The sequence below is a fragment of the Nyctereutes procyonoides genome, unplaced genomic scaffold (assembly GCF_905146905.1).
Source record: "Nyctereutes procyonoides isolate TBG_1078 unplaced genomic scaffold, NYPRO_anot_genome, whole genome shotgun sequence".
Lineage (NCBI taxonomy): Eukaryota > Metazoa > Chordata > Mammalia > Carnivora > Canidae > Nyctereutes > Nyctereutes procyonoides.
Genome location: NW_026575121.1, coordinates 50,129,650 through 50,153,355, shown reverse-complemented (window position 1 = coordinate 50,153,355; position 23,706 = coordinate 50,129,650). Strand labels below are relative to the sequence as shown.

The 23,706-nt window shown below is 37.9% G+C and overlaps 1 protein-coding gene and 1 pseudogene across 1 annotated transcript in view; both read right to left on the bottom strand.

Moving 5' to 3' along the window:
• Positions 1-23,706, bottom strand: part of PCCA (propionyl-CoA carboxylase subunit alpha) — a 404,157-nt gene that overhangs the window by 275,762 nt on the left and 104,689 nt on the right. The window contains exons 7-8 of the mRNA XM_055335978.1: positions 20,432-20,563; positions 2,848-2,884 (exon numbers count right to left, since the gene is read on the bottom strand). Coding sequence (XP_055191953.1) covers positions 2,848-2,884; positions 20,432-20,563 — 169 coding nt within the window. The remainder of the gene's footprint in view (positions 1-2,847; positions 2,885-20,431; positions 20,564-23,706) is intronic.
• LOC129516698 (U4 spliceosomal RNA) lies at positions 1,260-1,392 on the bottom strand (annotated as a pseudogene).

Genomic DNA, 23,706 nt, shown 5'->3' with positions numbered 1-23,706 from the left:
TTGCATTAAAAATAACATTCACAAAGTGCCTGATTCATGGAAAATATACTCCATAAACAAAAGCTACTATTATGTAAAAGACACCTAATTCATCAGTGCTTAAGGCAGCTAGCTTCCTCCTTTGTCCTCAAAGATTCCAGTTTCCAGGAGAGAAGACACAAGAGAGAAGGAAACCACAGAAAAGATGGTCAATTTAATTTTCTCCATGTAACACAGAAAGAAGTAGACAGAGAAATCTGTGAATAGATATTTATGACATGGACAATTTGCTACCTATAAATGGACAAGTTCAAAGGTTTGATTATAATTCAGTTGTCTAGGGATCCCTGGGTGGCGCTGCGGTTTAGCGCCTGCCTTTGGCCCAGGGCGCGATCCTGGAGACCCGGAATCGAATCCCACGTCGGGCTCCCGGTGCATGGAGCCTGCTTCTCCCTCTGCCTCTCTCTCTCTCTCTCTCTGTGTGTGTGACTATCATAAATAAATAAAAATTTAAAAAAAAAAAAAAAAAAATAATTCAGTTGTCTAGAACTAGGAGCACATTTTCCTATGAAATCAATGTTTAATTCAACTCTTGGATGAATTCACAAAAGCCCATCAAAATCATAATGTAGTTAAAATGTGACAGATCTCAATAAAATTAGTAGAAAACAAAACTGATGAATCACCAAACAAAACAGAATACCAAGAGACTAATAATATGTAATTTCATTTATTTTAGAAGCTGGCACTTGAGGGAAGAGGTTTTATGGGAGGCTTCTGAGGTGATTCAGAAAGGTTTTCAGGGAAATTCCAAATGCTTTATAAAGCTGATGACCCTAGTTCTCTATTATGTTTTATTTCACGTCAAGTTTTACGGCTTCCCTTTCTTTCAGCATAAGCAAAACTCCAGCACTCCTACACTTAACAGCCATGATTACGATCATTTATTTCACAAATGAGAAGGCGTAATTGGAGAAGAATTAGAAGATAGGAAAGAGGAAGGAGTCATAAAGGTTATGCCTCAATATAAAGAAAAGAGCCTGAGATCAAATTAGGTAACCTCGGGAGTAAGCTCAAAGGGAAGCACAGCATTAAAATATTAAGGGAGGAAAGCCAAATGATGAGAACTATTCAGAGTCCCATTATGATTAACTAATTATTTTAAAGGTCACAGATTATTTAAAAAAAAAAAAGTAAAAGACATGAAAGCAAGCAATCTGCAGCCTGCCATTTATACAAAAGAAATGCTCAAGAGTGGAAGAGTCATAATTCAAAATATGGCATGCCAATGTAATTCAAGATTTTCTTCTAATCTCTTTCATTTCTCTAAATTCCTCCAAATAGTCTTTCAATTAGCGATGATCGTGCCTCAGATAAACCTCATTGGCTACAATACTGCCACTGCACAAAGCTCCTCCAAATAGTCTGTCCTTTCTATGTAGATACTGTTGTGCTAATAGTATTAATCTATCTTATTATGGATAACAATGCTGTCTAAACTAGAACCAAAAAGATGACTTTTTAAATCTAAGAGTATATAATAGAATAAAATGAAATTACTTAAAAAAAAAAAAAGGCTCCCCAAAAGCCAGCAGGTACCCTACATGCCTCTTAGGCTGCGAGGAATGCAACGGATTTCAAACCTCAGAGGCAGCTTTTGATTTTCTCAAAGAATAAACCACAAATCATTTCCATGTAGTCCAGCTTATTCAGCAATCTAGCAAATCTTCCTGTGAAGTAGTAAAATGCTTTTTGAAAATGTTGATATGTCTGAAGAAATGATTAAGGAAGAGACATAGTTATAAGATAACGTAAAACTTTCTAAAACCTGGTCTTAAGTCCAAATCTCCATCGGTAGCAGCAATGTTTGCAAAACAAAGAACAAAACACACTTAACCATGAGCCAAACCAAAATAATTTAGCCAGACCCAACTAGACACAGGGACCCAGAAACCAAACAACTTTCCAGGTCACTGCAGACCTGTTAAGCTAGCCAGAGCTGACTGTGAAGAATGTATTTACTAACTCAATTACTTTCAGAAATAAGATATATATCACAACTATGTAAATTTTGCCAAATCAAATGCTCTCCCAGTGAATAAAATAATTCTAAATAATCGATCTTAATGAGAAAACAAGACTAAAGAATGTTAAAGTACGATGCTGAAAAGTTTAGTCCTACCCATGTAGGAAAGCTAAGATGCTGAGATTTCCTGATTGCCAGGCACTAATTCTCTCACATAACTACAATGTTCTCTCAAATGTATATAAATAGTAATCAGATTAATACAATTATAGTTATTGAGTAGCATTACTAATCCCTGATAACAATATGCCCTCATACATTTTTTTAAGTTAGTAGATACTGAAAATAGAATCACTGTCATGAGCAATAGGGACAGTTTTTAGAATATTCCATTCTGATTTCTCGTATTCTTTTTCCTAGCAAGATTATTAAAAGTCGATATTTAACATCTTAAGAAAAGGTAAAAACTCCAAGAGCCTTGTCAAATAGGAAATCTTCATTTTAACCTTTCATTTCTTTAAACTTTAAGAAGTTGTATTCAACTAGTAAATAAAATTTATATCACATTGAAGCTCAAGTGTTAAGACAATTTCTTCTTTTAACTAGCAAGGGATTTTCAACTTACAAAAGGGCTATAATTAAAGTCAAATTACTCTTTAAAGTTCACTTTCATAATAGAACACAGTAATTCACCTGATAAATTTTTCCAAAGGGACAAGTAATCAAAATCCAAAAGTATTAAAATATTATTTGCTCTATGGGGTTACTTCTTACATGTTTACTCAACCATATCTGCTGCTGAAAGACCTAGAAACTCTACCAAAGTTAATTTAAGAACTTACCAATTTCCCTTGCAATTCTGACAGCTTCATCTGCATCCTGTAAAAGCAGGAAATGAGACCCAACATTAATCCCATCAGCCATTGCACAATGTCTTTAGGGCAGTCATATATTGCACTACTGTCTCCAATGATTCATTTAATGTTCAATTTTACAACCTTCTAACTCTTTTCATTCAGAGAAATGTAAAATTAATACCATAAGTGGAATGTAAATTCTACCTCATCATTATTATATTAAGAAACTCAAAGCAGTTCGAAATGAGCTGGCAGGAAGCACTACTAGAATTGCCAAATGACTTGGTGCAGTTGCTGGAATTTAACAGCAGAATTTAGATGTTTACAATCAATACTGAATCGTAAATCAGATCATTAAAGCTTGTCTACAGCCAGCTTGTTTCTGTCCCTCTGATATTTATATGTCATGTTTTCCTGGATTCTGTCAGCAGGGGGAGTTGATTCTCTATTGTTTGGGAGAGGCTCAAGATTTTCCAGAAATAAAAGGTAAAGTTCCAGTATCTACAGAAACTGCCAACTGTCCCCCAAAAAAATTCCTTTAGTAGTCTCCATTACTTTTTCCTTTCCTTCTTGTCCTTTTCTCTCAGGTACATATTTTATCTTTATTAGGCACATCTTGTTATGTAATTTAAAACCTTAAATTCCATGAGCCAACTTGTGGGAGGAAACTGATAAACCCAAGGAAAGCAAATGCTTTCCAAAACAGTACAAGGTAAGAGTTGATGATGTAAGGATTAATTATTGCTAAATATCAACCAATGCAACCGAGAGAAGAAAAAGTTTCCTCAGGTCTAAACCATTTCATTGATCACTAACTCTTACCTAGCACGGGACACTCCTGATACACTTCCCCATGAACAATATGGAGAAAGCTAAAATGTGGCTTTTCTTTACAACTCAGGGATATAAACTAATCACAAGGAATGACAATATTTTGAAACCATTAGCTAGTGAGAATGCATGAATTTTCAAAAAAAAATAACTTTAAAATACTAAAGTGAAGGCTGGTATTTTGTAAGCCTTTAAGCCAGCAATTTAAAAATGTAGAGTAAACACCATGTCAGAATCCTCCCCCAAAAGGAGGGGCAGGGGATGTTTATAACTGGTTCATTTATGTTTAATAAAAAAAAAAAATCTTCCTTAAAAGTCTTCAGTACCTAATAACATCCCCTGAATAAGGAGGTTGGCAGGGGAAGTTGTCAGAAAAATTTAATTTCCTTTCATTAGCCAGTCTGCTCCACAAATAGGTGCTTGTTAAGTTCAAAGCGGTCCTGAAAGCGACATCAGTTTTAAGTCTTTTTTTTTTCTACTCCAAGCAGTCACATCTGCTAATGAGATTTTCCAAATAACAATTGTTCTCAAGTCAGAGATAAATCTATACCTCCCACTCTACTCTCCCAAAAATCAAGGATTACTGCTTTATGACACCTTGCTGTTTTTGCTGGCCCTACATTCTCCAAATTTTAGCTTAAAGGGACAAAAATCCATGAAAAGGGTCATTTAAGAATCTTAGTGGTTTCCACACATTGAGTTTGAAGGTTCTTTGTTCAAGCCAGTGACAGTTATTGGAGAATACTTCCCCTTAATAGCCTCTCTGTCAGGAAGTGTTAAACCTGCCAAATGCGGACAATTAGTGCCTCGCGAACAAAATACAGGAAGAGCGCTGGCTGATGGAGACTGGATTATAAGAAGCCTAAAAGGAAAGTTTTAACATGTCTTTTATTTCAAATGTGTAACAGCATATTTGCAAAATATATTTGGAGAGAAAATAAACTGCTGTCACAAAAGTCCGTTAGCTTGAGAGAACTGACAAACAGGCAAATGTTAAAAGATAATTCACAGAATTCATTAGTTATATTTATTATATACACATTACGGATATATGTGTGTACATACATATATCTGTTTACACAAACCAAAACTTCTAAAAAATTTTTGACTGTCGTAATTCATAACTTCAATATATTGCCACAAAACAATCTTTTCTTTTAACTAACAGATATGTTTCCTTACTATGATGCAATATTTGGGACACACTTTTTTTACAAAATCATTGTTTATCTAAGATTCAGATTTAACTGGGCAATCTGTGTTTTCAGCTGTCAACTCTTAAGAATATTTCCTACTATGAAAAGCAAATTTTACTCAATGAACTTCCAAGTAAAATCAAACAGCCTTAAAAATTAGGTTTTCATTTGTTATTCATTTATCCCAAGATATTTTATTCAGGATATATTATATAATGGACATTTAAAAACTATTACCAGTTCCAACAAGAAACTATTAAATACACTCATCTCTAATATGTTCTTTTAGCACATTTATTTAGCTATCATCAGGCAATATAAAGAGATTAAAAAGCCCCATATACCTCCAAATTCAATGGCAATGACATATCACACATTATAACTTTCTTTAAGACTACAGACAGAAAAACATTTTTTTTTAATTTTTTTTTAATTTTTATTTATTTATGATAGTCACAAAGAGAGAAAGAGAGAGAGGCAGAGACATAGGCAGAGGGAGAAGCAGGCTCCATGCACCGGGAGCCCGACGTGGGATTCGATCCCGGATCTCCAGGATCGCGCCCTGGGCCAAAGGCAGGCGCCAAACCGCTGCGCCACCCAGGGATCCCAGAAAAACATTTTTTAATTAAAACCCCTGAATCAACAAGAAAAAGACCAACAATTGTCAGGAAAAATGGCCAAAAAATTAAATGAGAAGTTTCCGTAAAATGAAATCCAAAAGAATATATGAAATATGTTCAACTTGAGTCATAATTATAGGCATTTAAGCTAAACAATGAGAAACCACGTTCGATCTGCCAAAGTCTGCCATTAGTCAGGAGTAAAGACCTGAAGGTAAGCAGACATGACTCTCACTACTGTCATATGAAATGGTGTGATCGTTTTTGAAAAGAATTGTCTAGTATCCATCAAAAATTTGGAGACCTACATTTTTCATTTTTTGGAAGCTGTCCTATAGATATATGCACAAGCATGCACATGGAGAGATATATAAATAAATAATTTTTAATTTGTTGCTGGTATTTCGGTAGGAAAATCAGAAAACCATTTTAAAGGTCTTCAATAGGGATTGGTACCAAAAAGGATACATACATGAAACAATAAGCCACAGTCTAAAACGATGAGGTTAATTCAAATATAATACTAGATGAAATAGTTCTTGCCCTCATGGAACTTACAGTCTTCTTTAATAAGGGAAGCCGAAAGGGAGCAAACAAATCAACTGAGAATTGAAATAAATGTTACAAGGAAACAAATGGTACTGAGGGAGACAGGGAGAACACTGCTCAGAAAGGCTCCTTCTGGGAGCACCTGGCTGGTGCAGTCAGTCCAGCATATGACCCCATGACCCCCGATCTTGGGGTTGCGAGTTCAAGCTCCACACAGGCAGTAAAGGTTACTTAATAATTTTCTTTTTTAAGAAAGAAAAAAAACAGAAAGGATTCTTCTGAAGTAAAATGTAAACGAATGCCTAAAGAGAACCATCACCACTACAGGAAAATTAAGGCAAAAGAAGTCTAAATAGAAAGAACAACAAGGAACAAAAATCCAAATTCAGAAGTTATTTCAAATGTTCTAGAAAACAAGGACACAAGGTGAAAACTGAAGACAAAAAGCAAGAGGCAGAAAAGGACAGCATGAAGTCCAGGGGAAGGCATGGCCTATTCTGGTAGGACTTTCGGGACTCAGCAGAGTTCCAAATGTAATGAGGACTTGGGTTCAGGAAGGTAACGCCTACACTCTAAGAATATGTCAAATGCAGTGCACAATGTGGGGGGAAGCAAGTTGTAGCAGAATATTTATAGTATGACCTTATCTTTATTAGACAGAAAAACACCTTGGAATGCTCATAAAAGCTTATGCATGGACATATACAAAAACCTCAGCTTGAGTTACTGCTTGAAAGTAGGATAAGAGGTAGGGAAGAGGGAACTTTGACTTAGTGCCGCAGACACATACATATTTAACTTTTTTACCATTAAGATAAAAATGTCATACTTCATACTATTTTCACAATTTAAAAATTAAATCAGCCACACTTGAAGGTGTCAAACTAATTAATTATTTCTAGGGCCTAAAACATTATCAAGACAAAATAGTATTGCCAAAATCTGTTTAAACTTTTCAGGACTCCCCACTGCCTTAGAACCAAAATTCAAATCCTTTACATGGTGTCAGTACTAGATCCTGCCTGCCTAAATACCAGTCTGGTCTCCAGCCCCTCCCCACTTCGGCTTTCCTTCCCACCCTCAAGCCCACACAGGCATTCTCCAGCTCCCTAGCCTATATGCCATGTACCAGACCCTGAAGATAGGAGGGAATAAAAAAGGCACCATCCCAGTCTTCATGTAATTTATAGTCTAGTGGGAAAGGTAGGCCCTTAAATGACTATACAGCAGCTAAGAAACCATTACCAAGATGCATGTTACACAGGAAAAGTAAAGAGGACACGTGACAACAGAGACACTCTAATTCAAGAACAGAGCTCCTATGCAAGAGACTCGACAAATGAAAGCATAGTAGAACAGAGTCAGGGTAGAACAGAGTCAGGGGGGCAAGGCCTGAACAGCAAGCCAACCAGAGAGTGAGGCATGGCTGCACAGGCCACAATAAAGAGGCTGCTGAACTTCAGCCTAAGAGCAAGAAAACAGAGTACTCACTATGGCTGTATTTTGAAGAATTTGAGTGTATAATTTACTTATTATTTTGAATATTGTCTACCTATTGTCTACCTGCATCTCCCTACTACATTAAAATATAAGCTCCATAAAAGCAGAAATCTCTAGCTGATTTAAATCTCTAACTGGTTCAGGAATAAGTTTTAAATTCCTAGAACTGTCTGGCACACAGTCATCATTCAATAAATAGCTGATGCTGAATGAACCAACAAACAGAATTTAGAGAGAGGCAAGAGGGATGTGAGGTTGGAAAGCAGCAGTCTGGAGGAGAGAAAAAATGACCATATTCTGTTAAACTCAGGGGTGAGTCTTCAGGTTTCACCAAAATCTCATTTTCTCCAGAAAGCCTTTGCTGTGTGACCAGATAACACTTTGTCCTTCAATTATGACAGCAATGACTAGGTCTACTGCTCTCTACGAAATCCCCAGAACTTAGCAAATCAATACATCAACACGTTGTTTGTTGAATTAATAAACTATCCATCAGCTTCCGCAGAAACAAGTCTGTTGTGATAATAGTCTCCTAAATGATCTACTCCAGGGCCAACAGAACTGCTCATCTCCACCATCATCCATGTTTGAAGTGAACAAACTTATATCCAATGAGATGTCGTGGCTTATTCAAATTGACACATTTAAATGATACAGTAAGGAAGCACCACACACTAGTTCAGACAGGAGCCAAGGAAACAAATAGGCTTAGGTTTTGCTTCAGATTAAAACAAAGCACACTCAATGAAATACCACTGCTGCTGGGCAAAACAGCCCAATATGTACCCTTGTCTTTTAACCCTCAGTCAAGCACTTTTCTTACTGCATCCTGCAACTTGAGTCATGGGATCGAAGCCCGCATTGGGCTCCCTGCTCAACGGCGGGGTCTGCTTCTCCCTCTCTTTCCTTTTTTTTTTTTTAAAAAAGATTTTATTTATTTATTCATGAGAGACACAGAGAGAAAGGCAGAGACACAGGCAGAGAGAGGAGAAGCAGGCTCCATGCAGGGAGCCCGATGTGGGACTCAATCCCAGGACTCCAGGATCATGCCCTGAGCCAAAGGCAGGCGCTCAACCACTGAGCCACCCAGGCATCCCCTCCCTCTCTTTCCCACTTGTGCTCTCTCTCTCACTATCTCTGTCTCTGTCTCTCTCTCTCTCAAATAAATAAAATCTTTAAAAACTAAATAAAATAAAATGTCAATTGAAGTACTTAGAATATTTGTTTTTATGTTAATACTACTGAGAAAACACTGGAAAGTATAAAACCAAATGAAACAAAATATTAGCAATCCTATTCCTATGGCTTCAAATCAGGAAGTAGGGAAAAGGAATAGTCCAACGATATGATTTGATTCAAGTCTCTGTGGTTTGTTCTGCAATTCCAGCCTATAATCCCAGTTTAAAGTAACCCACACTCTGGTTCTGAAGTTACTTACCACTTGGGAACACTGATGAGGTAAATATTAAAATCATATAGGTTACAGAACAGCAGTTCCATGTGGGACCCAGGAAATTTAACAAAAATCCCCTACCCCTGGACAAGCAGAGCAGGAATGATTCCATTTTGTGCTACACCTGCCACCTCCTGTATGACCCCCACATGACCTGCTTATTGCTTAAGGCGCTGCCCCACCCTAGTCAAGCCGGTGGGCACACCCTAATCGAAAATGTAACCCTGCTTTGTGCCCACCAAAACTGCGTGCCAATTCTGACCAAAGTAATAGGCCAGCTCAAATGGATACTATAGGCTAAGATGTAATTCAATTGGCCACCTGCGTGTGGACCGACATGACTGTGCAACTTTCTGTGTATCCCATGGGCCACTGGCCCCTATAAAGCTGCTATGCCTCTTAGTCTCGGGGTCCAAGTCCCTGCTCCGCTGTGTCGGGTATACTTGGACCCAAGCTCGAGCTTGTAAATAAACCCTTGTGTGTTTGCATCGGTGTCGGCTCCTCGGTAGTTTCTCGGATTCGCAATATGGGCACAACATTCCAAAAATGGAGAAAGAGCAAAGACAGCACCAGAACCACTAACCATTTCTTTTACTTCCCTCTTAACAGCACAATTACATTAGAAGAGCTCAATCACTTAACCCAAGAGCAAAACAGTGAAAAATTCTGTTTAACAGAGAATATTATGGGAGGGTTGAGTGATGTTGCTATTACCTAATAAGCAGATCACAAAAATGTCAAAAGGAGCTAAGAAAAATCAAGTGCCTTTCCTACAAGCCTGTTTGCTACTACTCTCCAGCCCTCACCTGGGAGGCATCAAATGGTAAGAACCAATACCAAAAACATAGGTGCTGGAGACAGAAGGTGTGGGCTCCAACACCCTCTCTCAGACAGTGAACTGGTTACCTCCCAGGGAGCCTCCCGAATTCGGTTTCCTCACATGTAAGATGGAGATAGTAACAGTATCTATCTCATAGGGTCATTGTGAGGATGAAATGAGTCAGGGCTGAAATACACCAGAACGATATGCGGCACACAACGGGTTTGGCAATCTGTGATAAAACGGGCAGATTGCCCCCACAGAGTCCCAATTGTCCCTTGCCTGCCCGCCTTTAATTGGTCTATCTTGTGGTCATCATCCATCCTCGGAATCCACAGAACACAGAACTAATACTGGCATTACAGTACTGCAAAAAATGTGCACCTGCATCCCCAGCACATGCCACTGGATCAGACGATCTGTGCACTCATTGTCACCGGTGAGCAGGGAAGAGGAGCAGGGAATGGGAAGCAAAAACTATAATAAGGCAAACAGGCAAATTTAAACAGATATCCCTGATGCTAAACACCCAATTCACTCCTACAGTGACTCAGACCATACTTCTCCTTTCTCACTCACTACAGTATAGCCTACTTACCAACCCTGAATTCTGCACTCACTGGATGAGAGTCCTGCCACTCATTCACATGGGAAGAAGCTACTTAAGAATTTACTTTCCGGGATCCCTGGGTGGCGCAGTGGTTTGGCGCCTGCCTTTGGCCCAGGGTGCGATCCTGGAGACCCGGGATCGAATCCCACGTCGGGCTCCCGGTGCATGGAGCCTGCTTCTCCCTCTGCCTGTGTCTCTGCCTCTCTCTCTCTCTCTCTCTCTCTCTCTGTGTGACTATCATAAATAAAAAAATAAAAAGAATTTACTTTCCTCAGCTTCTAGAACAAATTAGCAACTGTTTTGGGTTGGGGGGGGATCATTGGTTCAATATACTATGGGTAAAAGCTTTTCAGGACACAAAAAGCACCCTCAAACTATTCTGCATTTTTGTACAAATTAAGCAAAACTTTCAACAGTCCTGGGTTCAGGAAATTGATTCCAGCTCACTGGGTTTTCCAGACAACTCGGAGTCAAAGAGAAGACTATGAATACACTCTCACATCTTTCTAAACTTTACTACACATTTTTATAATTGTAAAACAGCACAGTAACCATAACTGAATTTTTTTTTTTTCAAATAAAGGCTTTGAGGCATCATCGGGAGAGTCATTCTTGGTTTAGTAGGGGAAAAGTATACATCTAATATTGTACTTTGTAATTACTAGGACATAGCTTTTCAATTTTTTCGGTATTTTGGTTTTTAAATGATTTGCTTCATGCTAATTTGTGTTATTATTTGGCTCTTCCTGCTAAAGCAAGAGTACAGTTTTTAAAATCTGGCTAATTGGGGGACAAAAACAATGACTAGTTTAAGCCTGTCCTTGAAATTTACAGACCTCATTCAAATACATTACCACGCTCTGCTCTGAGACTTAAAGGACAACAGGAACTCAGAGAAGTTTAATGAATTTCTCCCAAAGTAAGAATGCGGAACAGGTATCACAACGAAAGGCGGTGAGTTTATTAGTGGTGATTGCTCCCTCTGCCCTACTCCTGACGTGTACCAGATCAGAAAAGCTACAAATTCAGCCTCCACCAGGCCCTCCACATGATCCACCCTGCTCCATCCTAATACTTTAGTTTAGGCCTCTATCATTTCTTTTTTTGTTTTGTTTTGTTGTTGTTGTTTCAGATTTTTTTTATTTATTCATGAGAGAGAGAAAGAGAGAGAGAGAGAGAGAGAGAGAGAGAGAGAGAGAGAAGCCATCGATGTGCTTCAATGTGGGACTCGATTCTGGGACTCCAGGATCATGCCCTGAGTCAAAGGCAGACGGTTAACTGTTGAGACACCCAGGTGTCCCAGGCCTCTATCATTATCCAGGAAAAGCACTTTTAATTTACTGACCAACCTCAAGTTTTGCACTGCTCCAATCCGTTTTCCACATCACAAATAAAAGTAAGTTTTCTAATTATACAATTTTATCACGTTAACTTTTCTACAGGAAACCATTCAGAGGCTCCTAATGCCATAAGAATAACCTACAAATCCAGGCACGTCGCAGTCATGGCCACACATATCTGGATCCTCATTTTTTCTCCAGCTCACTCTTACTACAGCCCCAGATGCTGCAGATCTGCACTTTTCCAAAGCTCCTGCAGTCACTCAGCTGCAAGCTTTAACAATAAGGTGTTCTCACTGACCTTAGAGTTGTGTCTCCATCACCACCTTCACTTTTTATTTAATGAACTCACTACTACTCAAACTTCAGGCATCACTTAGATAGCACTTCCAATGGAAGATCTGCCATGACACCCTCACACAGGTTAGGTGCCCTCCTACATGGGTCCCCTACACTCCGAGTTTTTAATTATTAAAATGTATTCAATTGCCTACTTGTAGGTCAACTACAGTGACTTGAAGCTCTTTGAAATCAGGGCCTATAATTCATTATTCGTTACTAAACAATTGGGCTGGGCTTTCGAGACCCTGTCTTCCACCAGCTTCAGATGCATACTCTATACTAAGCTCAAGTTCCTGAGATTAATGAGATATTGAATAGACCAGAACTCATTAAAGGCAAATATTTGATACCAGATGACTACTTAAGAATCATACCTTGTAACTATTTCTCTCTAATCAAAAGAATGACTCAAGAACAAAACATAATGAAAACCATTCCAGAAGACTCTTTAGTATTACACATGAGGTTTTAAAAGAATGCAGTTGGGGTGCCTGGATGGCTCAGTGGCTGAGAGTCTGCCTTTGATTCAGGTGTGATCCTGCGGTCCTGGGATCAAGTCCCACATTGGACTACCCATGGGGGCGCCTGATTCTCCATCTGCCTACATGACCGCCTCTCTCTGTGTCTCTCATGAATGAATAAGCAAAATCTAAAAAAAAAAAAAATTTAAAAATGTGGTAAACCATTTCTATATACCCTCCATATAATGGGAAAGAAAGAAACGTTTTAAAAAGCAATGTAACAAATTGAAACCACATTAATTTCAAGTTAGAGGTGAAAATTACTTGGGGAAAGAAAGAATACAGTTGTGAAAGAAAAAAAAATTTAGACTCATTCAAATACAAAGAATTGTACAAACTCTAGAAGTATCTAGAGTTAACACATACATTCTTCCAATGGAAAAGTTTTGCTAATGCAATTGCTAAAACCACAAGGTATTCCAAAAAGTTACACTATTTGCATCAGCAAATTTCTATCTTCGTAAGTACCCTTAAAAGTAATCTTGTACCTAACAAATTCTAAACTATATTGTGAAAAACAGTGTAGTTCCAAATGAATGTAGGGTTACTACACAGGAAACTAATTACCAAGCTTTAAAAAAGTATATACTTTAAAAAAAAAAAAAGTATATATCAAATAATTAAAAGTAAGCTACAAGTAAAACCACCCAGAAAACCTATAAGCGAAACTAAAGGGCAGTCCTAACATTATTTTTAAATGTTTATCTGAAAACTATAACCTGCACGTTCTATTGGGGCTTACCTACTTCAGGGAACAGGTGTCAAGAACTGTATACCATAAAGTTAACACAGGTAATGATAACCTGCCATTATTTTAGAGTATGATTAGATCTTAAAGATCACCTAAAGCATAGGAGGAGACAAAACTAAACAGGTAAGTGGATTTTTCTTCTACTTGCTACTTATCCCTTTCCAAATTAATAGCAGTTGCAAATTCAAATGCAGGCTGTCAAACACAGGCTCCCTGAAAAGACCACATTGAACAAGCAAAACCAACTTTATTATACCAACTACAGTTAAAGATACCATCACCTTGAGGCAATCTGGGAGGTTCCAATAAGTTGTTCTATTGAAGACCCTAGATTCAAAAACTACCCTAACTCAGATCCTTAGAAACTGCCTATAGTCTATTGCCATGTGGACTTTCTCAATATGGCAGCTTCCTTCATCAAGCCAAAAACTAGAATCTGTTCTCTAGTCTCCTAAGATGGAGTCTAATATAATGAAACATAATCACAACAGTAACACTCAATTACTTTCCCCTATCATGCAACTGAATGTAGTGATATCCAATTACCTTTGCCCTACAACATAACCTAGTTCAGGGAGTGACATGCTGTCACCCTCTGCCATATTCTAACAGTCAGAGAAACAAATCACAGGCTTTATTTACCCAAATCACAGGCTTTATTTACCCAAACTGAAGAGAAGATTACATTAAGGCTTGGATGCCTGACGGTTCCTCAAAAAGTTAAACATGGAATTATCATATGACCCTACTATTCCACTCTTAGGCATTTACCCCAGAGAACTCAAAACAGATACTCAAATAAACACTTGCAGACAAATGTTTATAGCAGCACAACTCCCAATCACCAAAAAAATGGAAATAACTCATTCATCAACTAATGAGTGCGTTTAAAAAAAAAAAAAAGTGGTATAGTCCTACTATGGAATATTACCCAGCCATCAAAAGGAATGAAATACTGATATACACTACACATAAACCCCAAATTCTGCTGAGTTTATTATTAAACCTATATAAAGTCTTTATTTCTATAATTTACAGTCATATAATTTCCATTTAATTTTATTAGAGATTCAAACTCCCTGGAGAGATTCTTTAAGTGTTTTTTAATTTATTTATTTGAGAGACAGAGAGAGAGAGAGAGAGAGAGAGAGAGAGAGAGAGCGAGAGCATGCAAGCAGTGGGATAAGCAAAGGGAGAGGGACAAGCAGACTCCACATTGAGCACAGAGCCTGATGCGGGACTCCATTCCATCACTCTGAGATTACAACCTAAGCCAAAATCAAGAGTCAGCTACTTAACTCACAGAACCACCCAGGCACCTCTGGCGAAATTCTTTATATGCTCATCTATTTTCTCCACATTTTCTTCAAAATTTTTTTGACGTATCAATCATACCTATTTTTCAGTATCTACACCATATGTGGGTCTATTTCTGTTTTCTGTTTTACTTTTTCTCTTGGTTTTCTCAGTATGCTTCCCTTTCTTTGGTATGTCGAATAATATGTACTAAATGGCAGATAACGTGTATATCATGGTTCTATGTGTAAAAATTTATCTCCTAAAAGATTATTCACCCAACAAGTATTTAGTGAACACTGACTATGACTATGTGCCAAGCATCATGTGTAAGTGATGCAGTTACAAAAAGAATACAATCCCTCCAACAAGTTTACAATCCAGTGCAAGTAGACATTTAATCCATCATTAAAATGGGCAAAAAGGCCTACAAAAATCTGAGCTCCCTACTACATCTCACTTTAATTATCTCATCTCTGACGTTTCTCTCCTTCAATCACAGAAGCCTCATGATTCCTGGTTGTTTTGAACATCACGTACACTTCAATCTCAACACCTTTATACCTGTTATTCTTCCTGCCTAGTGCTTTGCTTTTCCTCCTGATACCCCCATGACTTGTCCTGTCACCTATTTAGATGGCTTGCTAAAACTATTTAAAATTGTGAATAGAGGGGATCCCCGGGTGGCTCAGTGGTTTAGAGCCTGCCTTCGGCCCAGGGCGTGATCCTGGAGTCCCGGGATAGAGTCCCACATCAGGCTCCCTGTATGGAGCCTGCTTCTCCGTGCCCCCCACCCCCGTCTCTCATGAATAAATAAAATCTTTATAAATAAATAAATAGATAGATAGATAATATTTTGAATGGAGTCCCCCACCCTCCCAGCATTCCCCTTCCCCATTCCCTGTCTTATATATCACCATTGTATGTACTATACATTTGATTATTTGTTTATTGTCTCTCCTTCTTCTATAGTATAAGCTCTATGAAGACAGGAATGTTTTTATTATTGTTGTTCATTACTACACCCATAGCACTTCAAACAGCATTGGACAAACAGTATGCACTTAAATATTTACTTAGTAGATGAAGGAATGAATGATTTAAAATGTGATGGGCAAAGTGTAGGGTACTAAGGGAGAATACAGCAGAGGGCCTAATCTAATCTAGACAGTCAAGGAATGCCTCTGGAAGAAATGTATGTTGAAGCTACCTAAACAATGAGACATTCAGGAATGAAGACAGAAGCAGAATCAACACATATGACAAAATTTAGTATAGAAGTTTCAAGAATCTGAAAATGCCATATATGGCTATACACAATGTAAAGGGTAAACTGGCACCTTATCATTTTGAAGAGAAAAACAAAGGCTAGCTATTTAAAGGATTTAAATGAGTAGCCATTCAAGAGTTTTTAAACACAGGCATAGAATTGAAATTGGATTTCTGAAAGGTCACTCAAGCCAGTGTTGAAAGTTAATTGGGGGGCGTCTGGGTAGCTCAACCAGTTAAGCAGCTGACTCTTGGTTTCAGGTCAGGTAAAGATCTCAGGGTTGTTGGACTGAGCCCTATGTCCAGATCCCAGGGGAATATGCTTGGAATTCTCTCTCTCTCTGTACCCCTCTTCCTGCTTGTGCTCTCACTCTCAAAAATAAATAAATAAAACTTTCAAAAAAAGAAGAAGACTAAGTTAGTTAGATGGGACCAAGACGAGCTACAAAGAGATCAATTTACAAGGTTGACAAAGTAATCCAAATTAATGATGGTAGCTGGAACTTGGGTGTTAGCATGAGCAAAGAAAGCAAATGGATCAGAAAGATCTATAGGTGACTTCTCTCTAGCAATATTTTTCAAGAATAACTCTAAGTTTCTAGCTTGAGAAACGGTGTAGAAAATACCACCACTTTCTCAGGCAAGAAAAGAATCAGGTTGAGAAGTTTATAGCAAGAGTCAGTAAACATTTTCTGAATGGCCCAGGTAATAAATATTTTAGGTTTGCTGCATGACACAGTCTATCACAATTTCCCAACTCAGTCACTGTTAATGAAAAGGCAGCATTCAGCAATACATAAAGGAAAGAACATGGCTGTGTACCAATAATACTTTATTCACAAATCAGGTGAGCATGGAGCCATAGTTTGCCAATCAATTAGAAAGAAAATTATGAGCTTAGTTTTTAACTTGTTACTTTCAAGGTGTCTCAGGGGCATCAAGCAGAACTGCTTAAGCACTTACATGTGCAGTTCAGAAGTTTAAGAGAGATCAGCACAGATATGCATATAGATATAGACATAGATTTAAGATATGAGCTGTAAGAATAAATAAGGCTGCCCTAGGGTGAGAGTGTACAATAAGAAAAAATTTCCTACTCAGAACCCAAAATAAAACCACCATTTACAGAACAAAGATAGGAAGAACAATCAGCATGAAAACTAAGAACGAGCATTCAAAACAAGCCAAAAAACACAAAAACAAGACTAGAACGCAGTAGTGTGCCAGAAGTAGATATTTCAAGAAGGAAAAAGTGACCAAGAGACTCAAATGTTCCGAAGAGATAAAGGGCAGGACAAACAAGGTAATGAATTTAGTGAGAAGGAAAGGTGGCTGGTAGCCTTTGCAAAAGAAATTGTCATGGAAATGAGGAAAGAAGCCAGCCGACCATAGATTAATGATTAAGGACAGGTAAGGACAATTCTTCAAAGAAAATGGAAAGACTAAGGCGACAGCTATGAAGTGATGAGGGGTTACTGTGCTCTAGGAAGAGAACAATCATATTTCTTTCCACTAAACTGGAAGCGCCATGTGGTGACGGGTCACGGGCATCCTTCCTGTTTATCACCACATCCTTCCCACTTAGCCCAGGGATCAGTACACTTTTGACTAAGGATTTTCCATAACAAGGGTAATGGAAAAGACTGAAAGATACGTTTTCAGATACAGAAAAGAAAAAAAATAATTAGTAAAGACTGTAGAACATGAAGGTTACCAGGGGTACATCTGGAACCTAACATGAAGAACTGGCTCAACTGAGGATGGGAGGATCTTTTCCTTGTTAACAGGAGAGAAGGGGCAGGGGAAGAACATGAATAGAGATTAAAGTAAACATAGGGGGATCCCTGGGTGGCGCAGCGGTTTAGCGCCTGCCTTTGGCCCAGGGCGCGATCCTGGAGACCCGGGATCGAATCCCCACGTCGGGCACCCGGTGCATGGAGCCTGCTTCTCCCTCTGCCTATGTCTATGCCTCTCTCTCTGTGTGTGACTATCATAAATAAATAAATAATTAAAAAATATATATATATATATATATTAAAGTAAACATAGGCAAGAAACTGAGGATATTAGAGGCCAAGCTTGCTAACTGTCCTATAACACATGAAAGATACACAATCAAGAATCACCCAGCCCGAAAACTAACAATAATTGAAAGTGAAATGAAAAGTTTTTGCAGACCAACCCAAATCACAAAGTTAAAGTCTACATAGGGACACTCTTCTTCTAATGAAGAATAAAAAAAAAAAAACAGAACTTTTCCTGGGAAACACACAAGCACAGACACATACACACACACTTCAATTTCTGCATTTCTTTCCTAGAAACCTTCAGCTGCTAAAACTGCGTACTTGCTGAGGACCTATAGCTGAAATCTATAATCATCTACAGCTACACCACTTTCCACCAGAAACACATTTATGATTTATATTTTAGGGACACCTGGGTGGCTCGGTGGTTGAGGTGTGCCTTTGGCTCAAGGCATGATCCCGGAGTCCCGAGATGGGAGTCCCACATCAGCCTCCCTGCAGGGAGCCTGCTTCTCCCTCTGCCTGTGTCTCTACCTTTGTCTCTGTCTCTCTCTCTCTCTCTGTCCCTCATGAATAAATAAAATATTTAAAAAAAAAATAATAATTTATGTTTTATGCATCTGGACAGAAGCTCAACACAAAGATACATACAGAGAATACAGAGAACATCATAATGTTTCAAACATTAAATACATACCATCATTTAAATGAAGTCCAGAGAGCTAAGAGAATATTTTTAAAACACCAAGTTTTTCCTATGAAAGTAGGAGTCAATACTAATCATGACTGAATGGGAGAAGATATTTGCAAACGACCTATCCAAAAAGGGTTTAAAATCCAAAATGTATAAAGAACTTATACAACCCCACCAAATAATAATAATAATAATAATAATAATAATAATAATAATAATATAATAAATATATATAAATATATAAATATAATAAAATAATCTGATTAAAAATGGGCAGAAGAACCTGAATAGACACTTTTCAAAAAAAAAAAAATACAGATGACCAACAGACACATGAAAAGATGCTCAACATCACTAATCATCAGGGACATGCAAATCAAAACCATGATGAGATCATCACCTTATACCTGTAAAAATGGCCAGAATCAAAAAGACTAGAAATAACAGGTGTTGGTGAGGATATGGAGGAAAAAGAACCCTCATGTACTGTTGGTGGGAGTGCAAACTGGTGCAGCCACTGCAGAAAACAGTATGGAAGTTCCTTTAAATATTAAAAATAGAAATACCATACCATAAAAAAAAAATACCATACCATACAGTGATTCTACTACTGTATATTTATCCAAAGAGAACAAGAACATGAATTCAAATATATGTACCACTATGTTTATTGCAGCATTCTTTACAACAACCAAGATATGTAAGTAGCCCAAGTGTTAACCCATAGATGAATGGATGAAGAGGTGAAACACACACACACACACACACCACACACACACACACACACAGGGAACATTATTCAGCCTTAACAAAGACCGAGATCTTGACATTTAGGACAACATGCGTAGACCTAGAGGGTATTATATAAGTGAAATAAATCAGAGAAAGACAAATACCTATTTCATTTATATGTGGAATCTGAAAAACAAATAAACAGAATCATACATTCATAAACATGAGGAACAAACTGATGTGTCCAAAAGGGACTGGGGGGTTCAGGGATGGGTACGTGGTTGAAGGAGAATGGGAATTACAGGCTTCCACTTACAGAGTAAGTCACAGGGATAATAAGGTACAGCACAGGGGATATAGTCAACAGTACTGTAATAGGGTTGTATGATGAGAGATGACAGCTACACTTGTGGGGAACATAGCATAATGCATAGAGTTATAGAATCACTATGTCATAAACCTGAAACTAATGAGACATTGTACACATCAATGATACTTCAATTAAAAAAACTAACCATGAAATAAAATGCTTAAGTGCCTTCTTGCTCCTTTTAACTTATATCATTTAAAATAATCCAGGGGTGTTTGCTTGGCTCAGTCACTAAAGCAGGTAACTCCTGATCTTGGGGCTGTAAGTTCAGGCTCCATATTGGGTTTAGAGATTACTTAAAAATAAAATCTTTTAAAAAATAAAATAATCTGGGACACCTGCGTGGCTCACTGGTTGAGCGTCTGCCTTCGGCTCAGGTCGTGATCCTGGGGTCCTGGGATGCAGTCCCACACCTAGCTCCCTCTGGGGAGCCTCCTTCTCCCTCTGCCTATGTTTCTGCCTCTCTCTCTCGGCATCTCTCGTGAATAAATAAATAAAATCTTAATTAATTAATCCAGTGTAAACAGTAATGATTTATTTTAACCTATGCATGTATATTTTGTAAAAGCAGTAATTGCATTTTATCTTACGCTTCTCACAAAATGTTTGACTTAAGGACACGTATATTACAGTAAAATAGTTTCTCACCTTGACTACTCCATCAAAGCCAGGGATTGTGTTAACCTTTGCTTTCTTAGCTAATAATTTGCTTTCAATCTTGTCACCCATGGCGTGAATAGCATGTGTGTCAGGTCCAATGAAAACCACATCTTCTGCTGCCTGTGGAGAAACACAAGTAGAAATTTTAACAAAAACAGTATCATGCTTGATACAGAGTCACAATTTTATAAAAACAAAAAACCATAAGTATATTTACTAATTATTTACATACCAAAAACAACTTAAAAGCAAAGCATTTGGGCAGCCTGGTGGCTCAGCAGTTTAGCACTGCCTTCAGCCCAGGGCCTGATCCTGGAGACCCAGGATCGAGTCCCACGTCAGGCTCCCTGCATGGAGCCTATTTCTCCCTCTACCAGTGTCTCTGCCTCTCTCTCTCTATCTCTCATGAATAAATAAATTTAAAATAAAATCTTAAAAAAAAAAAAAGCAAAGCATTCAGGCCAATACATTAAAATATGTAGTATTATATATAGCACAAGTGTACAAAGATATAGGAAACAAAGTCAGGGGATCCCTGGGTGGCGCAGCGGTTTGGCGCCTGCCTTTGGCCCAGGGCGTGATCCTGGAGACCTGGGATCAAATCCCACGTTGGGCTCCCAGTGCATGGAGCCTGCTTCTCCCTCTGCCTATGTCTCTGCCTCTCAATCTCTCTCTGTGTGACTATCATAAATAAATAAAAATTAAAAAAAAAAAAAGGAAACAAAGTCAGGCTAAAGAAAAATAACAAAAGAAGGATTCCTGCTTGATATTAACAATATTCTTTGGGAAAACGACTTCTGTGGTGTTATATTTATATAAAGTATCCTGTCACCTAACCTAAACAGTAGGTTCACCTTTAAAACATCTTATAAAAAAATAATAAAATAAAAACACTTTATAAATCTTTGTATTCTCCATACCCTACAGCACACTGCCTAGTTCAACACAAATGTCCTTTTTTATTAAATACCAACTCTGTGCCAGGCTTTGAGATAAATATAGGGGACGTGGAAGAAAACCACAGGATATCTACTAATTCAAGGAAATGTGATTACTGATACCTCAGGGAAATAGACAAAAGAAAGTACAGAATGTTTACATCCTTGTAACTATAAGAAATTAGTCAAGAATACAGTGGGAATTTACCAGGTCGATTATAGTTTCAACAAAAACTATATAAATATAACTATATAAATGTGATTTATATATATATATATACTATATATATATAAATCACATTTAGTTCCCCAGCAATGGATCTGCCCCTGTGTTTATGGTATTATAATGAACAAAATGCTAATGAATTTTGCCAATGAACTAATCAGGGACAGAACAAAATATGATGTAATTAGTGCCACCATAGGGCATGGTCTAGAGAAGTCAAGGTGAGGATTATACTAAAGTAAAGGATGAGGTTACTGGGTAAACAATGGAGACTAAGTATGAAAAAAGAAAAAGCAACATGTACGCAGGGGGCACCATCAGAGTCAGAAGCCCAACTGTTGATTCTCCCAGCACCTTTGATCAGGTGTTATAAAGAATAAGTCGCGGGATCCCTGGGCGGTGCAGCGGTTTGGCACCTGCCTTTGGCCCAGGGCGCGATCCTGGAGACCCGGGATCAAATCCCACGTCAGGCTCCCGGTGCATGGAGCTGCATCTCCCTCTGCCTATGTCTCTGCCTCTCTCTCTCTGTGTGTGACTATCATTAAAAAAAAAAAAAAAAAAAGAATAAGTCGTGTATTTTAAGCTTCATACTCTGTCTATGGGCATTGGTGCCAAAAAGACTTTTGGCTTGGGAAAAGAGCTTCAATCTCCTTATAGGTATATTATCCAGAGTAGCTACTACAGTATGTTGCTTTGAATGGCCTCTCAGCCATTATAAATCAAGAGGATTAAACGCACCTAGAAGCAGAAGGTGGAAGGAGAACAGGGAATCAACAAAAGGAATGTATGAGAGATAAATAATTGGGGGATGAGATGATGACTTAAACTTTGCACATGCTAAATTGAGATGTCTATGGGATAGTGCTCAGGAAGCTGACAGAGAGGTCTAAAGGTTCTAAGAGGAGTCCAGGCTGAGATAGGGATTTTCAAAGGCATTAAAAATAGGAGGAAATTAAAAGTTGTAGGTGAAATCACTCAGATAAAATGTATAGAAAACCCAATACTTTTCATTATGCCCAAAAAGCAACACAGAAGAAAGGGGAATTTTTTTAGATTCTGAATTAATAACCTCCTTTCCTTTGTCGGACAATGAGAATAATAAGCACCTTTCAAGTTTGATTGAAGGATTAAATAAAATAGTACAAAGCTGAGTGCCACAACTGTTAGTTCGTATCTCTTAATCAGAAGTCTTCATAAAAAGAGAACACTAGAATAGTAAGATGGTTTGGTCCAGAGACCCCAAAATACACTACAGGAGACAAAATACCTCCAAGTACCCGTTATAAATGGCAGAATGCTAGATAAGAAGTCTCTTCAGCCAAAACAAAGGCTCATGAAGTCTCTCCCCATCAAATGTTTGTATTTATTTTAACAGCAGAATTTTATCTTCTTAATTAAAAAAAATCTTTTGTGAAATTCCCAAAATGTAAACACATGAAAAGTGGAACTGCTCTGTAAGGGGAGAAAGTGGTTGTAGGTTTACATGTCTACATACTCCACATGTCTCCAGCTTGATCAACTAGTCATTTTGGACCACAGCAATTATCATATTCATTTCTTCTCACCCAAAACCTGCAACCCACTAAATGCCAAGTCACGACAAGAGGAAACATGATTGTTTCAACTACCAATTGTCTTTCCATATTCTCATTTTACTTGCTAAGATGGAAGGATTTTTTTTAATTATAAATGCTATTTTAAATACCACTATGCTACACAGATGTAATCAAGTAATCAGAATACCCATGCAGACAGTTGAAGAAATAACATAAATGAAAACATCCAAAATACATTATGATTATACAGTAAAACTTCTGATTAACAGGAGCCCAACAACGAGGAACCACGGATTAACTAGATTTTTCTCAGACATTCTGATTTGAGACAAATTACTTACCCCAAAATGCAAAATTTCCAAGAAAAAAAGCTCACATCAAGAATTTAGTGACTATTCTTTTTGGCCCACCCAACAGAAAAGAAAAATAGCCAGTGGTAAGCTGGGTAACTACTCAGACAGATGTTTATCTAGATGTTTTGGTAGCATTCCCTGGGTTAGCCTGTAAATATCATTAAAGCAAAATGAGAATGCAGTATTCTAG